Source organism: Lonchura striata, chromosome 17 (genome assembly GCF_046129695.1).
Source record: "Lonchura striata isolate bLonStr1 chromosome 17, bLonStr1.mat, whole genome shotgun sequence".
NCBI classification, from domain to species: domain Eukaryota; kingdom Metazoa; phylum Chordata; class Aves; order Passeriformes; family Estrildidae; genus Lonchura; species Lonchura striata.
The window spans coordinates 801502-818583 of record NC_134619.1 but is presented as its reverse complement, the minus strand read 5'-3'; the positions used below and the strand labels follow the sequence as shown (position 1 = coordinate 818583).

Here is a 17082-nt window from a genome sequence, read left to right as displayed (position 1 = left end):
GCGGCACGGCGGGAGCACGGCCGGCTGCGCCGGGCTCACCGCCGGTACGCGGGGACCGCCGGCGGAGCGCGGGGCGGCGCCTGCCGGGGCCGCCGGTGCGGCGGGGGCTCGGGGCCGGGCCCGCCCGCCCGCCGCGCCCCGCCCCGGCCCGCCCCGCCGCGGCACATTCATGCGGCGGCGCTGGGCGCGGGCGGCGGCTCGGAGCGGCCCCGGCGCGGCGCCTCCCGCCGGGCCTCGGCGCATGTGAGCGGCGGCGGAGCGGCAGCAGGGCGGCGGCGGCGCCGCATCGGCCATGCGGTGGCCCCGCGGCCCCCGCGGCGCCTGGCGGCTGCTGCCCCGGCGCTCGCTGCTGGCCGCGCTCTTCCTCTTCTCGCTCTCCTCCTCCTTCCTCTACTTCGTCTATGTGGCGCCGGGCATCGGTAAGCGGCGGGCCGGGGCCCGGCGTGGGGTGGGCGCGGGCAGGGGCGCGGGCGCCCCGGCTGCCGCTGGAAACGCTGAGTAATCCGCGCCCGGCCGGCCCGGGGCCGCGGCATCCCCGGCGAGGGGCGGCCGGGCCCGGCGCCCCCGGCTGCGGCTCCGCGGTGCCCGGGGCCGGGCAGCGCGTCCCCGTCTCCCGCCGCGGCCGGAGGAGGAGGCGCTCCCCGGCGCCCCTCGGGGCGGCTGCGGGTCCCCGGGGCGGCGGGGCCGAGCGGCGCCCGTGCCAGCGCCGAACGGGGGGCAGCCAGCCCGCTCCTGCCTGCTGCCCGTCCCGGAGTTTGTTTTGAAGTAGTGGAGTGTTGTCCAAGTGCTTGTGATCTGAACGTGCTCCCTGGAGGAAATCCTACTCTGATTGTCAAGTGGGAAGATGAGAAGTGTGTATTTTACAAAGAGAGGGTACTCGTGCCTATGTTCCGTGTCACAGCTTCATGGGGAACTGGAGAAGCCGTGTGTCAATATGGCCAGCACCCGGTGCTGCTGGGGCTGTCTGTCCATCTCCGCTGAGATACGGGAAGACTTGTGCCCAGAAAGCATCTGTTCGCTTCATACGGTGTATCTCGTTTCTGCAGGGAGCCAAGGCTCATGGTTTGGCCTTCAACCAAACTTTGGCAACAATTTATTTTTATAGAAACAGCCCTTTGCAAAGAAATAGGGACTTTCTCCTTGAAATGTCATTGGTATTGCTCATGCTATTCCTATCTTGGACATCCCAAGGAGATCTCTGTGCGCTTTCAAGGTGACTTCTGTGGGTTTTTATTTACAAATGATGTCCTGTGGCTGCCTCTGGGCTTTGGGAGCCTTTCCCAGGGCTGAGCAGGGGTTGGCTGGTGTATGAGGCTCTGCTGGTGTCCTGGGCACATCCCAAGTGAGGCTGTGTGCTGAGCCTTGCCGTGGTGGCCCAGGCTCTGCTGTCCCCATGAGCAGGCCCCCAGGCTCCTGGCCACCGGCTGGAGGACGGATTCGCAGGGTGGTAACAGGAGGCACGTCCCCTGCCTGCTCCCTCCGTGAGCACAGCCTGGCTTGTCCTGTGCACTGCTGTGGGCCAGTGGCTCTTTGTCCCCTGCATCCCACAGCCCTTCGTGGGGCAGGCGCCAGGACTGGCGTGGCTGTGGATGAGCTTCCCAGGCCCAGGTGGTATCACACTTTAAGAAGGAAATTTCTCTTGTAAGGATGGCTTTTTTCCTTTTTTTAGAGTATTCTGATTAATTTCATGTTGCTTCTGCATGGTCACCTGTGTTAGAGGTGGTGTAGGATATTAATACATTTAAGGCTAGTTCTGTGCCAAGAGGATTTTCTCTGTGTGGACCTCAGATAACGTGGTCACATCCTACCAATGTTCTTGCTATCTGTGATGCCCAAAGAGGAGGCAGAGAAGTGTTAGTGGTCCTTGTCCCTACCCACCCATGGATGTCAGTGATGTTCTGAGTCATCTTCTCATCAGGTGACAGAAGATCTGCTTCCTTTTTTTTTTTTTTAAATTTCCTTCCATTTTGGCCAAAAATGTTTCCTCATGAAAACCCAGCCCAGTATTCCTGGGATGGCTGGGCTAATCCTCTCAGCACTTGGAGTTTGTTTTCAGGCTGCAGGGGTGAGTAGAAGCTTGAGAGAAGAGTGGGTAAGATAGGACGTGAGTAGAGCTGGGGATGTGAATAAATTGACCATGTGCAGGTGATGGAGAGGTGCTGTTAGCAGAGAGCTCTGGGGCATTTGTCCTGCCTGCTGCTGCTCAGTGCAGGAGTGGGGCTGGACTGCTCTTCTGTGGCCACTGAACAGCCTGGGGAAGTGGCTGAAGAAGGACTTGCAGTTCATTGGCTAAACTGCAGGCAGGGAAGTGATTCATCTAGTGATTAATCCATTCTTTGATTGTACCTCAATTGAAAAGAAAAAAATCCAAATAAATGGGACCTGAAGCTGCAAGTGAGCTTGAAGCAGCTGGAGCCTGGAAGGGCTTTTGTCTGCCTGGTGCCACAGGCTGCTGGGAAGGGTCTGCTGTGGCCAGCTCTGCTCGTGGGGTCAGCAGCTGGTGGTGGCAGGGCTGGAGCCAGCCTGCTCTGCCTGGGCAGTGCCAGCCCCTCTGGGCTGGGAACGGCCCCGTGGCAGGCTGGCATCCCCGTGGCAGGGTGTGCTGTCACCATGGCTGGGAGCCCGTCCCCGACCCCACGCCTGTGGGGGAGAATCTCACGGGCACTGCCGAGGCGTGCTGTGCTCAAGCAGTTGTGCGCCAGTGCCAGGAGAAAACTGGGACAGTTGCACTTCTGGGTGCTGTCTCAGCGCATTGGTGTGGAGCTGGCATGCTTGTCAGCTGGAAAAGCTGGATAACTGCTCCTGGTGCCCTTTGGAGATGGGGAAGGGGACTCCAACCTGGGTTCTGAGTTGCCTGCCCAGTGCTGGCCTGCTACCTGAGTGACCATGGTGTTTGGCTCCTCACAGCCCAGGTAACCCAGCAGTCTGCTCCGGACGGAAATGCAGGAAGAAATTTATGTTTACTGTCAGCAAATAACCATGCTTGGCTCCTGTAGGGAGTCCAGGGCTTTTGGGCCTTACGTTTGTGTCATGCCTGGACTTACGTGATGCCCAAGGTAGCTCCTCGTTTCTGTTCTTCACCAAGGTTTCCTCCTACGGAACTGAAATGTTCTTGTGGCCTCAAGTTTGTGCAGAGCGATCCAATGTAAACAGCCGGTGCCAGCTCCTTCCCAGCTCTCACATCCAGCTCCCGTCTGCCCTCCCCACACCCCTGAGAGCTGCATCCTGGGCTCCCAGCTCGGGGGCGAGGTGCTGGGGATGGCACAGGCACAGCAGGCTCTCCCTGACCTCCAGCTGCTCGCGGCACTCGCTGGCCCCGGTGGCTGTGTGGGTCTGTCTCATCGTGGCCATTGTGTGCAGCATGAGGTGGACGATTGTTCTGCAGCCACGGGCACGGCTGCGGTGGCTGGAGGCTCCAGGAGCTGCCCTCGAGTCCCCACGGCCCCGCTGCCAGGGGCCCATGGGCAGCAGGTACGAGGGATGCTCGTGCCCGTGGGGAGGCCGCTGGTGCCCGCTGCTGTGCTCAGAGGTCCTGGGACCAGCAGGGCACCACGCTGCAGGGCAGGCTGGGCTTTCACTGCAGGAAGCCACACTGGCCTCATCCCTGAAAACAGAGCTTGGCACTGGGCAAACACTTCTGTCCTGTTATGGAGGTCAGGGGCCACCTGGACAGGTTATTTTGCAGGGCTTGTTCTGGTGCTGAGGCTCTGGCCATCCTGGGACAGCTGCCCTCTGTGCCTGTTGCCTTCCCCAGATGGGATGTGGAGAAATGGGCTTCCCAGAGTCACTCTGCCCGTGCCCAGACCCAGTGTTGGAGCAAGGATTATGTGAGCCCAAAGAGTGTGCTGACTTGGAGGTGGAACACTTCGAGAAGTTGTTTCTGTTTCATCCTCTCCTCTGCTTCTGAATTCATCCCTGGGGTGTGGGGTCGTCCGTGCATGTCCTGTTTGCACATGGTGGTGGCTCATACAGCTTTCCTACAAGTGTCTGCTTTTATTCTCTTTGAACAGGCCCTAGGATTTTAAGGGAATTTCCTCCTACAGCTGAAAGCAATAATACTTTTTCAAGCTGCAAGTTATTTCCTCTTGATACCTCTAACTGCAACAGTGGGAATTTCTCTGACCTTGGACTTGGCCCTGGTGTAGAGGGTGGCTGCTGCACGGCTGGGAAGGCTGGCAGGGGCCTTCCCTGGTGCTCAGGTAGCAGCCCTTGGCTTTTCCTTTGTTGTCTCAATGGATGTTGGAGCCTCTTTATTTAATATTATTTTTTAACATTTTGATTTCCTCAGGAATCATACTTGGTTGGATCTGATGCAGGAAAATAATGTAGAGAATTTAAATTATTGGGTGAAAGATTGTTGCCTTTGAGAGAGAGCTGTAATTCACTCTGGCTTTACTTCCTCTAAACTTATCAGGAATTCCTCCCAACTGGTCATACAGGGCATGAGGTAGCACCACTAGCCCTGAATTACATTTATGGTGCAAGAACTTGATTCTGATAGGCAGGAGTGCTTTGTAACACTGTTCTGTCAGGCTGTGTGTGGGTGACCAGCAGAGCAGTACTGTGGGGACCAACAGCTGCCTCGGTACAGCTCCTTTGTCACTTTTGGAACAATATTTTTATCACTAAAGGTGGCTGATCCAGCTTGGTTGTTTAATGCTTCAGCCTGGCAGATCTCAGCACAACGAACTCTGGGGGTGGAAATGGCAAAAGGTTTTACTACTGCCAGCTTGTCCCAGCCAGAGAGGCTGAGGCTGTGGTGGTGAGGGACAGAGGAAGAGTGGTGGCCAAGGCAGAGGCGGGACTGTGGGACGTGGGGCTGCTGTGTGGGGCAGAGCTGCTGCTGCTTTGCCTTCTGAGCCCTGTGTGGGATGTGGGCAGCAGGAGCCTGGGCAGGGTCAGCTGGCCAGAGCAGGGCAGGAGGGGTGGCAGGCAGAGCCCCGGGCGAGGGGCAGCACCCGCTGGGGGCTGTGAGCCACGATGGGCTTGGCTTGGCCGAGGGGCTGGGTGCAGGTTCCTTCTGGGCTTGCTGGCAGCTTGCTGGGTGCCCGTGTGTCTGAGCAGGGACAGAAGGTGAAGGTGCAGCTTGGAATAAGGAAATGAGGTTTGTGCTGCCATAGCCCTGCCTTTCATCTCCAGGTCTCCCTGGGCAGCACGAGGAGTGTGTATCTTACCGTGGAACATGGCAGCACTGCTCTCCTTCACCCTCCTCTGCCCAAAAGATCTGCCAAGCAGCATTTCACAACCTAAGGAGAGAACAGCCTGGTTCCACAGCATATCCCACAGAGGCTATTGCAGTCATTGGATCTGACAGTGGTTGGGGGTAGGAAGAAATCCTCACGTGCTCCTTGATACAAGAACTTGAGCTTGGGATCTCCTGTGCTCTGAGCAGAAGGAGACTGGTGGCAGCTGTGGGAAATTGTTCCTTTGTCAGTGCCACGTTCTTCCAGCAAAGAGGCTCCTACAAGGCAGGGCTGGCATGGGGAACAGCCCTGTTCCACCCAGCTGCTCTGTGCCAGTGCATCCAAGATGATGGTGGTGCAGTGCTGGTTGGAGACCACCTCTTGCTCCAGGCTAGCAGAATACAAGGTTTCTTTGAGGGCAGATGAGTCACTGGGTTTTCTTTGCCTGTAAGCACCTGTGCTGTTTGTCAGGCACATCTGCTTTGGGTTACTTTGCTGGTGGCTCCCTGGGTGCTGCAACTGCAGGGTATGCGAAGAGTTCATGTTTCATCCGTGTATCTCTGGAAGCCTGGCTTGTGGAAGCTGATTGGCAGACACAAAAGCTTCCAGGTACTGGTTCATTCCAGCAAACTGAGTGCTTCAAAACCTCAGTAATCTGTAGCAGAGCAGACCTTAAAGCAAACCCACCCATGCTGTCAGCCCACAGACATGCTCGTCATGGGTTTGGTAGGCCATGGAAGGCCAGGGCTTCAGCAGGCACTCAGCTGCTTCAGGTGGTGCTGGCTCTGGTGGAGATAAGGGCTCTGACACTGCTGCTTTATTTCCTGAGCTGATCCTCTGCCTCTCTTCCAGGTGGACTCATTAATTGCATTAACTCAGGCAGCATCTGCTCTGCAGGGTACGATGAACCCCCCTGGGGACCAGCGCAGGAGATGAGTGGTGTGGGGAGCTGTGTTTGCACTTGATCCCATTTGAATGCTGTTACAATTGGTGGATTTAAATATCCAAGCATGTGGAGCCTTTAAATACTTAATCTTAACTGAAATTTCTGGGGAACCCCACAGGGGTGGCAGCGGTGGTGGTGGCATGGCTGATGTGCCGTCGGCTCTGCAGAGCCCTGTGGCAGCACTGAGGGTGAGGGCTCTGGAAGAGGAGCTGATCTGCAGCTGTAGAGAGCAAGAAAAGCCCTCCCTGAACAGCTTTATTTTTGAAACATCATTGTCACAATACAATGTGTGTATTTACTTGGACAAAACCTTTGCTGGGTTATTTTAGTAGGGTTTATTTCCATACAGGCTTTTTCTTCTCCATTGCATTCAGACTCTTCTGGCTGTGGTTTTGGCTGGCAGCATTTTGAACACGGATGCTTTAGGGTGGTTAATGTGTGTTTGAAGCTTTTCTAGCACTAGCTCTAAATACCGTGGAGATTAGTCCTGTTTGGAGAGATAGAGAGAAAATGTATAGTGGACTGTGCTGTTGAAATGCAAGATAAGTCCAAATCAGAAATTTTTGAGAGATGTTGGCGGGTGTGGTTTTTTGGGGAATGTGAAATAGATAACATTAAAACCACCAGGGCTTTCAGCATTACCCTGGAGCTGCTCTTATTTTGAAAGGAAAGGTGGATTGGAAAGCTGAGGGTGATGTCAGAGCCCGGCAGGAGAAGAGCCCTTGGCCATCCTCATCTGCTGCTTGGACGGGTCCCAGGGGTGACAGTGGATGGCACGTGTAGCCCTCGTCCTAGTGGGAAGTGTCCTTGAGGGACACTGCATATGGTGTGGAGTGTGATGGGCAGGGCCACGGGTCCTTTTTTCATTGGAAAAGGAATTTCCTGGTGCTAACTGGCCTTGCAGAAGTGAAGGAGGGATCCGGGGGGAGGTGTGTTTGAGGGATCCAAGGTGCCTTGTGGTGACTGTGGGTATTTTTGATAAAGCTACAAGTTTAGTGCCCCTTATTTGACACTTTGATGTCTTAAGGCGCATGGATGTGTTTGACAGGGCGTGAGGAGCTCGGTCTGAGCTCCTGCCTCCCTCCTGGCTGCCAGGAGAGGTGATGGGTCAGTGCTTGCTTGCTGGGGCTTTAGCTGGAAGCGTGTGGTGACCTTGTGTGTGACTTCCTAAAGGCAATTTTCCTAGATTTTGGTTTGAGGTGCAAAACCAGCAGCTTCTGCCCTTTGTAAGCCTGCAGTTGCATGTGGTTGGCACAAATCTCTCTAGAGCCCTTGCCCTGAGCAGGGCTTTCACCCTGGGGCCCCTCTGGAGGTGCTGCTGGGGAGCTGGCCAGCCCCCCTTGCAGCACAGGGACCAAGCTGGGCTGTCCATGCCTGTCCCCCAGCTCCTGTGGCAGGGAAGGAGCTGCTTCCAGGGGATGCGAGTTCCAATAGCACTGTGGATTTTTCCTGGGGTTTGTGCCTCAGTCTCCCTTGCTTGGTGGGGGCCCGTGCTGTTTTCCTGCCCATGTGATGGTTGGGCTGTGTATGGGACAGCTCCTATGAAGCTGTTCCCTCCCCATGCCTTTCTTACCTGAAAGGCAAAGGTTGGGAGCTATTTCTGTGTGGAGGATGCCACTGCACACATGATGGAAGAAAGGAGGTACAGGCAATACTCCCACTGCACTGCTGTGGGTTGGGTTGTGGTGTAAGCAGTTTGACCAGTGCTTGTTTGAGCGTCTGGAGAGTTTTATGGCAAAATAATTGATTGGTTTTATTGAATGCTATTGCCATACAAATTACCAAAGGAGACTCTTGGAGCCTGGTGCTGTGTTAGCCACCTTGCTTTGGAGAGCCTGGGGACCGGGCTGGGCTGAGAGCTGTGCTCGTACCCTGCCAAGAGGCTCCCAGTGGAGCTCGGGGCTCCCTGCCCTGGCAGCACAGCCTGGCGAGGGCCATGGGGTGCCTGTGGCACGGGCGTGCACACTCTTGATTGATGGTGTCTCCCCACAGCAGCAGGTTGGGAGCAAGGATTTTGGGTGGGAAGTGGAGAAGATGGCTACGTGAATGCTGATGTTTATAAACTGCCTCCAAAAACACTGTACAAAGCAGCTGGAATAGAAGAGGAAAGCAGCTACTGCAGTGCACCAGGTAGTCAAGTGCAAACAGATATTTTTTCCCTCGTTACCTGGCAGGAATGGGAAGGCATTTCAGTGCCTGCCTCTGTGCCCTCTGTGCCAGCAGGGCTGGCAGAGGCTGCGGGCTGTGCTGGGGAGCCCTGGGCGCTCCTGGCATAGCAGCTCCGGCCAGGCAGGGCGGGATGCACGGGGGAAGCTGCGGGGAGTCAGCAGGCGATGCACAGAGCACAGGTACATATAGACCAGCTGCTGGGTGCACGGAGCACAGGTACATATAGACCAGCTGCTGGGTGCACGGAGCACAGGTACATATAGACCAGCTGCTGGATGCACGGAGCACAGGTACATATAGACCAGCTGCTGGGTGCACGGAGCACAGGTACATATAGACCAGCTGCTGGAACAGCCACGTGCCCTGGCAGGAGAGCCAGGAGCTGCTGTCCCTGGAAACGAGTGCAGGCCGTGCCCAGGGCTCACGGAGGTTCTGCACAGGCTGCAGCAGCCCGGGTCCAGGGAGAACACCGTGGATGTTGAGTTCCTGTCAGCAAACACGGGCTTCCCTTGGAGCTGGGGACCCTGGAGGGGCACGGGGAGGCCCCCACTCCCGCAGGAATGTGAAATGCTTCCACACATGCAGCTCGCTCTTGTTCTGCAGTCATTTTTTTTTTCCCCTCAGTGTTTTTCCAACTCATGTCTTGCTGCCAGAGTCCATATTAATAATGCATGACTTTTTTTTTATGGTGCTTCCTTCCCGGCATCCCTTTCAGCTGCTGAGTCAGAGAAGATTGTTATAGCAGCAACCTCTGAAGCGGTGAAATGCCCCTGCAGTGCTCAACTGCTGTCATTTATCATCCCAGCTCCTCTGCGGGCAGCCTGTTCCCCTGCCCGGCTTGGGGGGAGGATCCCCATGCCAAAAACCTGATTCCTGTTACACCAGCTGGTGACTGGCGAGCTGAGCTCTGCTCAGCCCTCCTGGCTGCTGTTTGGTGAAAGCAGATATTGCCTCTGTTGGCTGCTTTTTGTTGTTGTTGTTCGAAATCCTGTGAAGTTTTTTCCTGATCTGCCTGAAACTGCCTGTATTTTGGGATTGTGCCCAAGACTTTATTTTTTCCCCCTTTTTTTTACCCTCCTTACTAATTTTAAAATATTTTTTTCCTCCTCCCTGCACTCCTCTCAAGATCTATACCTGGGCTTTTTAGGGTAATTGGGATGACAGAAGCCATATAATGTATTAACAGGGTTAAAAGAACTTAAACTCTTTCCAGTAGCTGTTGAAATGTGCCTGGCTGCTGCAGGAGGCATTGGAGTTGCTAATGCAGCATGGAACAGAGATCTGCAGGGCTCCTGCCTGCAGGCTGTCACCAGCCCCACGTGGGTCACCTGCATGCAGGGCCAGTCCCCACCTGCTGGGTCCAAAACCTGGAGGGAAGAAGGGAATTTGTCTTCTGAAGACTTAAGTAGCACCTCCACTGTAGTCTGGGGAGCAGATCTGTCCTGTGCCAGTACAGCTGTGGGTGGGAGTGGCTGCTGGGCACTCACTGCTGGGGTGTGGGGACACTGCCTCAGTGCTGGGAGCAGCATCCTCGTGGTCTTCCCCTGCTCCGTGCTCTGCCTCGGCAGGCTTTGACAGACTTGCCTGTAAATATTGTCTCAGACCATGCAGGGCAGGAATGGGGCTCAGCTGGGGAGGGAGGGCTTCCTTTTGCCAGACTGCCCAGGCTGCCTCGTTCCCTGTGTCCCGCTGTTGGGGACGGTAGAAGCGATGTGCAGGCAGGTGGTCTCTGCTCTGGGGGGTGCAGAGGGTCTGGGACAGCAGATGTGGTGCTGCCCTGCCCTGCTTCCTCAGCTGGAGGAGCTGGCCAGAGCAGCTGGGGGTGTGGGTGTGAGGCTGAGGTCCTGGCTGCACACCTGCATCTCGCCTGGGCCAGGGCCCTGTCTGGCAGGGCAGTAGCTGTCCTTGTGGTGTGCTTCCCCCCCAGCACCATCCTGTTCTGCCGAGGCTCTACAGTGCTGGGTACTGATTCATTCCTCCCGAGGAGGGAAAAAGTGCTGTGGTGTGAAATTCCCCCAAAGCTGCAGCACATCCTCCCTCCATCCTGCAGCCTGGCTCCATGCTCAGGGTCAGTGATTTCTCTTTCCTGTTTTTTCTAAGGGTTTTGCTGCCTGCTGGGTGCCCAGTGTCCTGGGGCACCCTTCCTGTACCTGCCAGCTGGGAGGAGGCAAGCACCTTCTGTGGTTTTTGCATGCTGCAGGGGAAGCTTTGCAGAAGGATCCCATTAACTGGAGTCCACAGGGGCTTGCTGGAGCAGCCTTGCTGTGGTCACCGGGTGCCCCAGTGCTGCTGTGGGCCCAGGACATGCCCGAGGGACACCTTCACACTGCCCCACTTGCCCCGCAGTGGCACACAGTGCCACCCACAACTGGTGAGATGAGCAAGTTGCTTCTCGGCTAACAAGATTTAGGTGGATTATGCTATGTATTTAATCAAGAGCTAAGCTGATTGCCTTATTTGGAATGGATCAAAGCCCTTGGAAATGCCAGCCTGGAGACCAGCTATTGAGTGGGAACACGCCTCAGCCGTGTGTGGCAAGCCCTGCTTTCGAAGAAGCTGGAGGTTCAGCAGGCAGGTTTGACAGCAGCAGTGACCAAACACAAAACCAGACTGGAGAAGTCTGAGGTGACTGGAGAAATCTGAGGTAGGAGTGTCAGAATGTTGTTAGTCATTGACCATCATGGAGGATTTGGGGGAAAAGGCTTCCTTTTCCAGCTTTCAGTTTGAAGCCATGCTTCCAGATACATAAAGCTCTGCTGACAGCTGAGATGCTCTGCTGCTCGGCAGTCAGGCTTCCACCTTCTAGAAAAGCAGCTGTGACTCTTGTGAGCTCGTGTGGCTCTGCATTGGAGAGCAGACTCCCTACTGCTCACAGGCAGCCCCACATCTCCCTGCAGCCTCCTGAACCTCTGTCAGCAGCACTGGAGCTCACAAGGGCCTCTTCTCCCCTTGTCCTGGCCCCAGTGCAGCAATGCCCTGGGACCCGCGGGGCTTTGGCAGCAGAGGAGCTGGTGCTGCTTGTGGAGGAGCCAAGCAGAGGGTGTTGCTTGCTGCTGCCAGCCCAGAGGCACTTGCTCCTTGCTGTGGCCTTGGCTGTGCAGAGGGAGCCCACGGTTCTGAACTGTCCCTATAGGCAGGTGTTAAAGGTTTAAAATTATTTTCCAGTTAAGAGCTGCTGTGCTTGTCAGGGTCTGCCTGGAGTGGCAGGGCAAGCACATTGTGCAAGGTGTGTGGTGTCTCTTTCCTGCAGGGTTGGGGTTTTTGCCACGAGAGGTGGTTGGTGCTCTGGGGTGCCCTGCTCTGTGTCTGTGAGCATGGTCTGTGCCGCTTCACCTGCGGGCAGTGAGATGGTCTGGTTGAGCAAGATGCTGAAAATACACTTGGTTATTCAAATCACCTTGTCTTTTGTTTTAAAAGGGGAAGTTTATTCTAGGAACCAAGCTCTGTCTTGCTGCCATTTGATGCAAGTATGGCAAGCATAGGTCACAACTGTCCTGCTCTGTGAATGTGACTGTGGGCACTGCGTGTAGAACTGAAAATACCCCAACCAAAGTGCTTGGCTGCAGTGGTATGGGCAGCTTCTGCTTTGAGGTGAATTAGGCTGCTCTCAGGCAGCAGGTGCTTCCCTGCATCACTGCTCCTTCCTTTTGCATAAAGCTGCCCTGGGACTTTGCAGACATCTCTCCCCTCCATCTCTCAGACCCCCTTGTTTTTGCCTCATAGCCTGCTGCAGCAGGAATAACCCTGAAGCAAGTGCAGGGACTTGCTCTGTCACATCCTGCCTGTGCTGTGGGCCCCTTGTCCTGGCTGCCCCATCTCTCCTGGGTGTGGCCTGAGCCCTGGTGTGGGGCTGGCAGAGTATCTGGTATGACAGCCAGGTGTAAAAGTTCCATGTTCAATTATGGCTAATCAAGCCTGCAAATAAGGTGCTGCCTCAGTTCTCCTTCTGCCCAGACCTATTATGCATCCGCCTGCCCTAACTCGTATGTGGAGTTCCAGGAAAGGATTGGTCAAGCATCCCTTTGTGTTGTGGGGGCCTGGGCAGGTTTGTCAGCATGCAGTGGCCCCTTCAGCCTGACTTTGGGGTGTCCTGGCTGTATGGAAGGGCCTGGCAGGTTTTGGCTGCAGCAGCAGGGCTCTGCTGGTACCTGGCGCCGTGGGGCAGCTCCAGGGCTGCTCTTTCTGAGCAGGGCTGGGAAGGGCCGGAGGGCAGGAGCAGATGGAGGGAGCTGCTGCAGGAAGGGAGGGCTGCCCAGTGCCAGGGCACTCTAGGTTAACCCTGCTTTCACCTCACTAGAAAAGAGAAAACCTTTTGCCTGTCGACACAGCAGTTGTCTGGCTTGCTGCCACGCTGCAGAAAGATGGGGCAGTGCGGGGCTCACGGCGGGTGCTGACACCGACCCTTTTCCCCACACTGCCCTCCCTCACATGTGGGGAGGGGTCACAAATCCCCAAACATCACGGGATGCTGCCAGAGAGCATTTATAGGGGAAGGGGTGAGTGGGGAAGGATGGCCTTTAGCTGTAATACCTGGGGAAGCAAACACAACGTGCACAAATTGGGTAACTTGAGCGGATAAATGGATGTAACCTAAAATCTCCCTATCCAGAGTGGAGGGAAGGGCTGGTGCCTTGGCAGAGAGGAGGAGGAAGGTGGGCTGCTGCGTTGCTGCGGACTCGGCCATGCCCAGTGAGTTAGAGGTGCTGATGTGGGCAGGGTCTGTGGATACCAGCCTCAACCAGCTCCTTTCTGGGGCCCCTCGGGGCTGGCCTGGCCCAGCGAGTCCTGCCCTCACTGCCTGCTCAGCTCCTCTGGCCGTTCCACCTGGGAGCACTGGCCTCCCATTCCCCATGTGTTTAGTTTTTCCAAGGTAGCCGTATGTCTGACTCCTGTTTGCAGAACTCGATTTCTGGCTGCAGACAGGCTGGCATTGATTAGTTTATTATTTTTCCCCCCTCTGCCCTGTTGCACATATCAGTGGGAGAGTGGTCAGAACCCTTGGCAGACACTCAAGTCCCTTAAGGAAACTTAGGTTGCTGCTGTGTGCAAGGAGCTTAAAGGTGTTTCAGTGGCAGAGAGGGAAGGAGGAGAAGGGTGTTTGCAGTTCCCTCGGTGCCCCTGTGTGTGCTCATCCCTTCCCAAGCACTCGCAGACCGCTGAGTGCTGGTGGCCCGGGGCAGGAGGGGGCAGCGATGGCTGCTCCTGCTCACAGAGGGACAGGCAGGATAATTTGTGCCCAGCACCCCATCTCTACAGCCTGATCACAGACAGCCTCTGCTGAACTTGTCTCAGGTTGTTCCTGTTTGTATAGACCCAGCTGAGCCCGGTGGGGTGGGAGTCAGGGCCGTGAGCCTCCTGTCCCTCTCAGTCCTGGTGGCCTGAGCCCCGCTGGCAGCTCGGGGCTGTGGAAGTGCTGATCCCTTGCTGAGCTGCTTGGCTCCATAGCCTTGTGGCTGCTTATCTGGGATTAATGTGTAACTTAATGGAGTGCTTAGGCACGGCTCTGGTGTGGTGCTGTGGTGCAGGGCGGATCTGCTCTCTGATTGCTCCTGCCCAAGATAAGGTTCAGGGTTTGCCCGTGCCTGGCGCCGCTGGTCCTGGCCCTGACCGTGCTGCTGGTCGAGGCTGCCGTGTCTGGGCAGGAGGGACAGGCAGCAGGGAAGAGCAGTGCTGGGGCCAAGCCACGAGCCTGGCCCTGCACAGGCTCTGGGAGCGCCAGGCCCCAGGGTCTGGTCCTGAAGGGCACAGGTGGCACGGGCCTGAGTGGTGATGGAAGGAGGGGTTTTCTCTTCCCCCGATCAAGGCATCCCAAACAGGCTCATACCATTGCTTTTCTGCTGACACACAGGAAGGCATCACACAGGCTGGGATTTGATGGGCAGTCTCTTAGGTGTCAAATAAATTTGTAGATAGAGGGATGATTTTTTTCCAGTGAAGTCATTCCCTGCACTGATAATGGAATCAGTTGATCTATTTACAGCAGCTGAATTACCAGTTTGCTTGTCAGGCGGAAGAAACTCATAAAAATGTTGTATATTCCAAGGTTGCGTAGGTCACAAAAAAGCTAATAAATGTCTTGGGACATCAGAGTTCTTAAAAAATCCTGTAGGTAATGGTCTGTGTGTTGGAAGTTCAAAGTTGCACACTCTCTCTGATAGCTTCTAATAAAACACAGCAGCTGGAGAGGCCATTCAGTGTTGCCTTTAATTATTGCAGACAAGAACAACTCTGTAATCTGACTGTGGAGGCCAAGCTGCTGTGAGTCTTAAATGGCACTGCATGGTGAGAGTACCCTTGGCAGGGAGCTCTGAGCTGCTGCCTTTGAAAGTCTCAGACAACAGTCATCCCACATGATTGAAGAATTCCAGCTTGGAGAATTTTTTAGGAGTTGAAAGGGCTGGCAAGCCAGGCAGATGCATGGTGTGGAGGTGGGGCTGTGGCTGTGCTCCTTCCCTGGCTGCTGGCGTGGCTGCTTTCCCGGGACCTGGCAATGTACAGAAAAGAAACCTCAGCAGGGACAGTCTTGGGGTATTGCTACTGAGGGATCTCACCTTGGTGCAAATTGTGTTTGCTGCAAAGCAGCCTTTGTACGGTCAGGGCTGAGGGAGCTGGGGATGCTTTATTCCCACATGGCATTGCAGAGATGGGCCTGTCTCTGGGCCTTTTAGCCCTGGTGAGAGTGGAAACAGCAGGTTCAGGTCAGGCCAGAGGCCACAGCTCCTGGAGGTGGCCGTGTCCTGCTGAGCAGGGCAGTCCTGGGTGTGCCCGGGCGGGTGTCGCACTCTGCCCCTGCCGTGCCCTTCCCTGGTGGCTGCTGGGGTGTCCCCGCCTGCCCTGCAAAGGTCGGAGGCAGGGACAGCTCGGCACAGGCCAGCCCTCCACGGGGATGAGCATCCCTGCCCTGGGCTCTGCCGTTCCTCGCCGTGCGGGTCCCCTGGGACGAGTGCACCGTGGGCGAGCTCGGCTGGGAGCAGGGATTTCCCGAGCTGGTGGTTTTTTTTGGTTTTTTTTTTTTTGGTTTTTTTTTTCTCCCAGACGATGTAAATAGGACATGGTGGACCGTGCTCTAGCCATAAATGGCAGTGGGAGATGTGCCGCGGGTCTCGCTGAACGGAGCGGGGAGCACCGGCTGTCCTGGATGCTGCAGCGCAGCTCCTGCCCCGTGTGCGGTTCCCTGTGGCCCCTGCCCCGTGTGCAGCTCCAGCCCCTGACCCGTGTGCCCCTCCGGCCCCTGCCCCGTGTGCGGTTCCCTGCGGCCCCTGCCCCGTGTGCAGCTCCAGCCCCTGCCCCGTGTGCCCCTCCAGCCCCTGCCCCGTGTGCCGCTCCCCGCAGCCCAGCCCAGCCTGCTGTGACAGGCAAACCACTGACCTGGAACAGCCTCTCGGACCCCCTTGGAACAGCTCCCTTGCAGCAGACATGAGGCTGTACATGTGATAACCCTTTTTGTTCAGCCACGCTGAACGTGTAAAACATGCTTGAAAAATCAGGTCTTTGTTTTTTTTTGAGAGGGGATAGCCAAAACAACAGAACCTGCTCTCTTTTTCTCTATCAAATTCAGGGTATTAAAACTCCAGACAGTTCAGTTTGCAGTGTGTGAACTGAGTCAGTAAATCCATGACTCTTAAGTTGTTTTTTAACAGTTTCCAATGGGTACTCTCCGATGGGTATAATCTCCTAATTTGGAAGACTAACAAATCAATGATTTCAAAATCTATTTAACTGGTGTTTGATGTATGTGGAAATTTTAAATCCAAATCCCACCTGTCTCCTGTTCTCTGCTGTGGTCTGACTGTATTCTAGATTGCTTCCAGCTGGTGAAGGACAGCGCTGGTGAAACTCCCTATTGTCTGCATTTCCTAGGCAGCACCACTCCACATGTCCCCATTTTCCTGCATGTCCTATTGCCTGTTTGAGCAGGATGCCCACGTTGGTGGTGGGGCTTGCCTGCAGTAGAGGATTTCCTTTGTCTTCTGCAGCTCTTCCAGTTCCCATGGCCCAGGGGATGAGGAGTTGTCCGGAGCAGCCCACGTCCTTCCCTGCCCTCCCTCTTCAAGGACAGCGCTGGGGAGGATCTGCCTGTTTTCCCTCTCCCTTGCTTGCCCAAGCGTTCACTTATTTCTTATTTATTATTTTTCTTAACGAAAGCTCTCCCTCTGTTTGTTCACCCTGATCGTACATGAGCACTGGCTCGGGCGCTGGGATTCCTGACGCCTTCAGAGGGTGTCCAGGAGGCAGGAATTCCCCCCCTTTGTCTCCTAATGAACCGAAGGAACAGGCACTGAGCTGTAAGTGGTTGGAAGTGTAAATGTTTGCTGTGGTAGCAGCAGCCAGCCCCGAGGTCGGGTCGGAGTCGGTGTCAGCGCCTGCTGAAGAGCCTTTGCTCGTTTGTGTGCGGGTGGTGGCTGCGCCTTTGTGCTCTGCCCGCACGGGAACTGCTGCCAGCGGATGCTCTGCTCCTCCTGGGGAGCCTTTGTGCCATCCTGGTGAAGGCAGCGGGATGGGGAGAGCAGGCTGGCTGGAGATGGGCATGGAGGGATGGAAAAGAAACAGGACATGCAGTCATGTGCAATCCCATCTCCTGAATGGTGATTGAAGTAGGAGAGTCTGGATCTCTCAAGGAAGGGTAATATTTAACTTAGGCAAATGCTTGCTGTGCTCTGTGCTCCAGCCTGCACGTGTCACTGTGCCCTTCCTCGGAGAGGAGCTGCAGCACAGACCTGGGCTGCTCTTGGGATTTGCAAAGGCCAGAGTGATTTTACAGCTGTCCCTGGCGTTACTGCCGTG

General features: G+C 55.8%; 1 protein-coding gene across 1 annotated transcript in view; it reads left to right on the top strand.

Annotated features, from left to right (window-relative positions):
- Positions 1 to 272: 272 nt before the first annotated feature.
- The window catches only part of B4GALT5 (beta-1,4-galactosyltransferase 5), a 33474-nt gene continuing 16664 nt past the window's right edge, over positions 273 to 17082 (top strand). The window contains exon 1 of the mRNA XM_021539206.2: positions 273 to 419. Coding sequence (XP_021394881.1) covers positions 293 to 419 — 127 coding nt within the window. The 5' untranslated portion in view covers positions 273 to 292. The remainder of the gene's footprint in view (positions 420 to 17082) is intronic.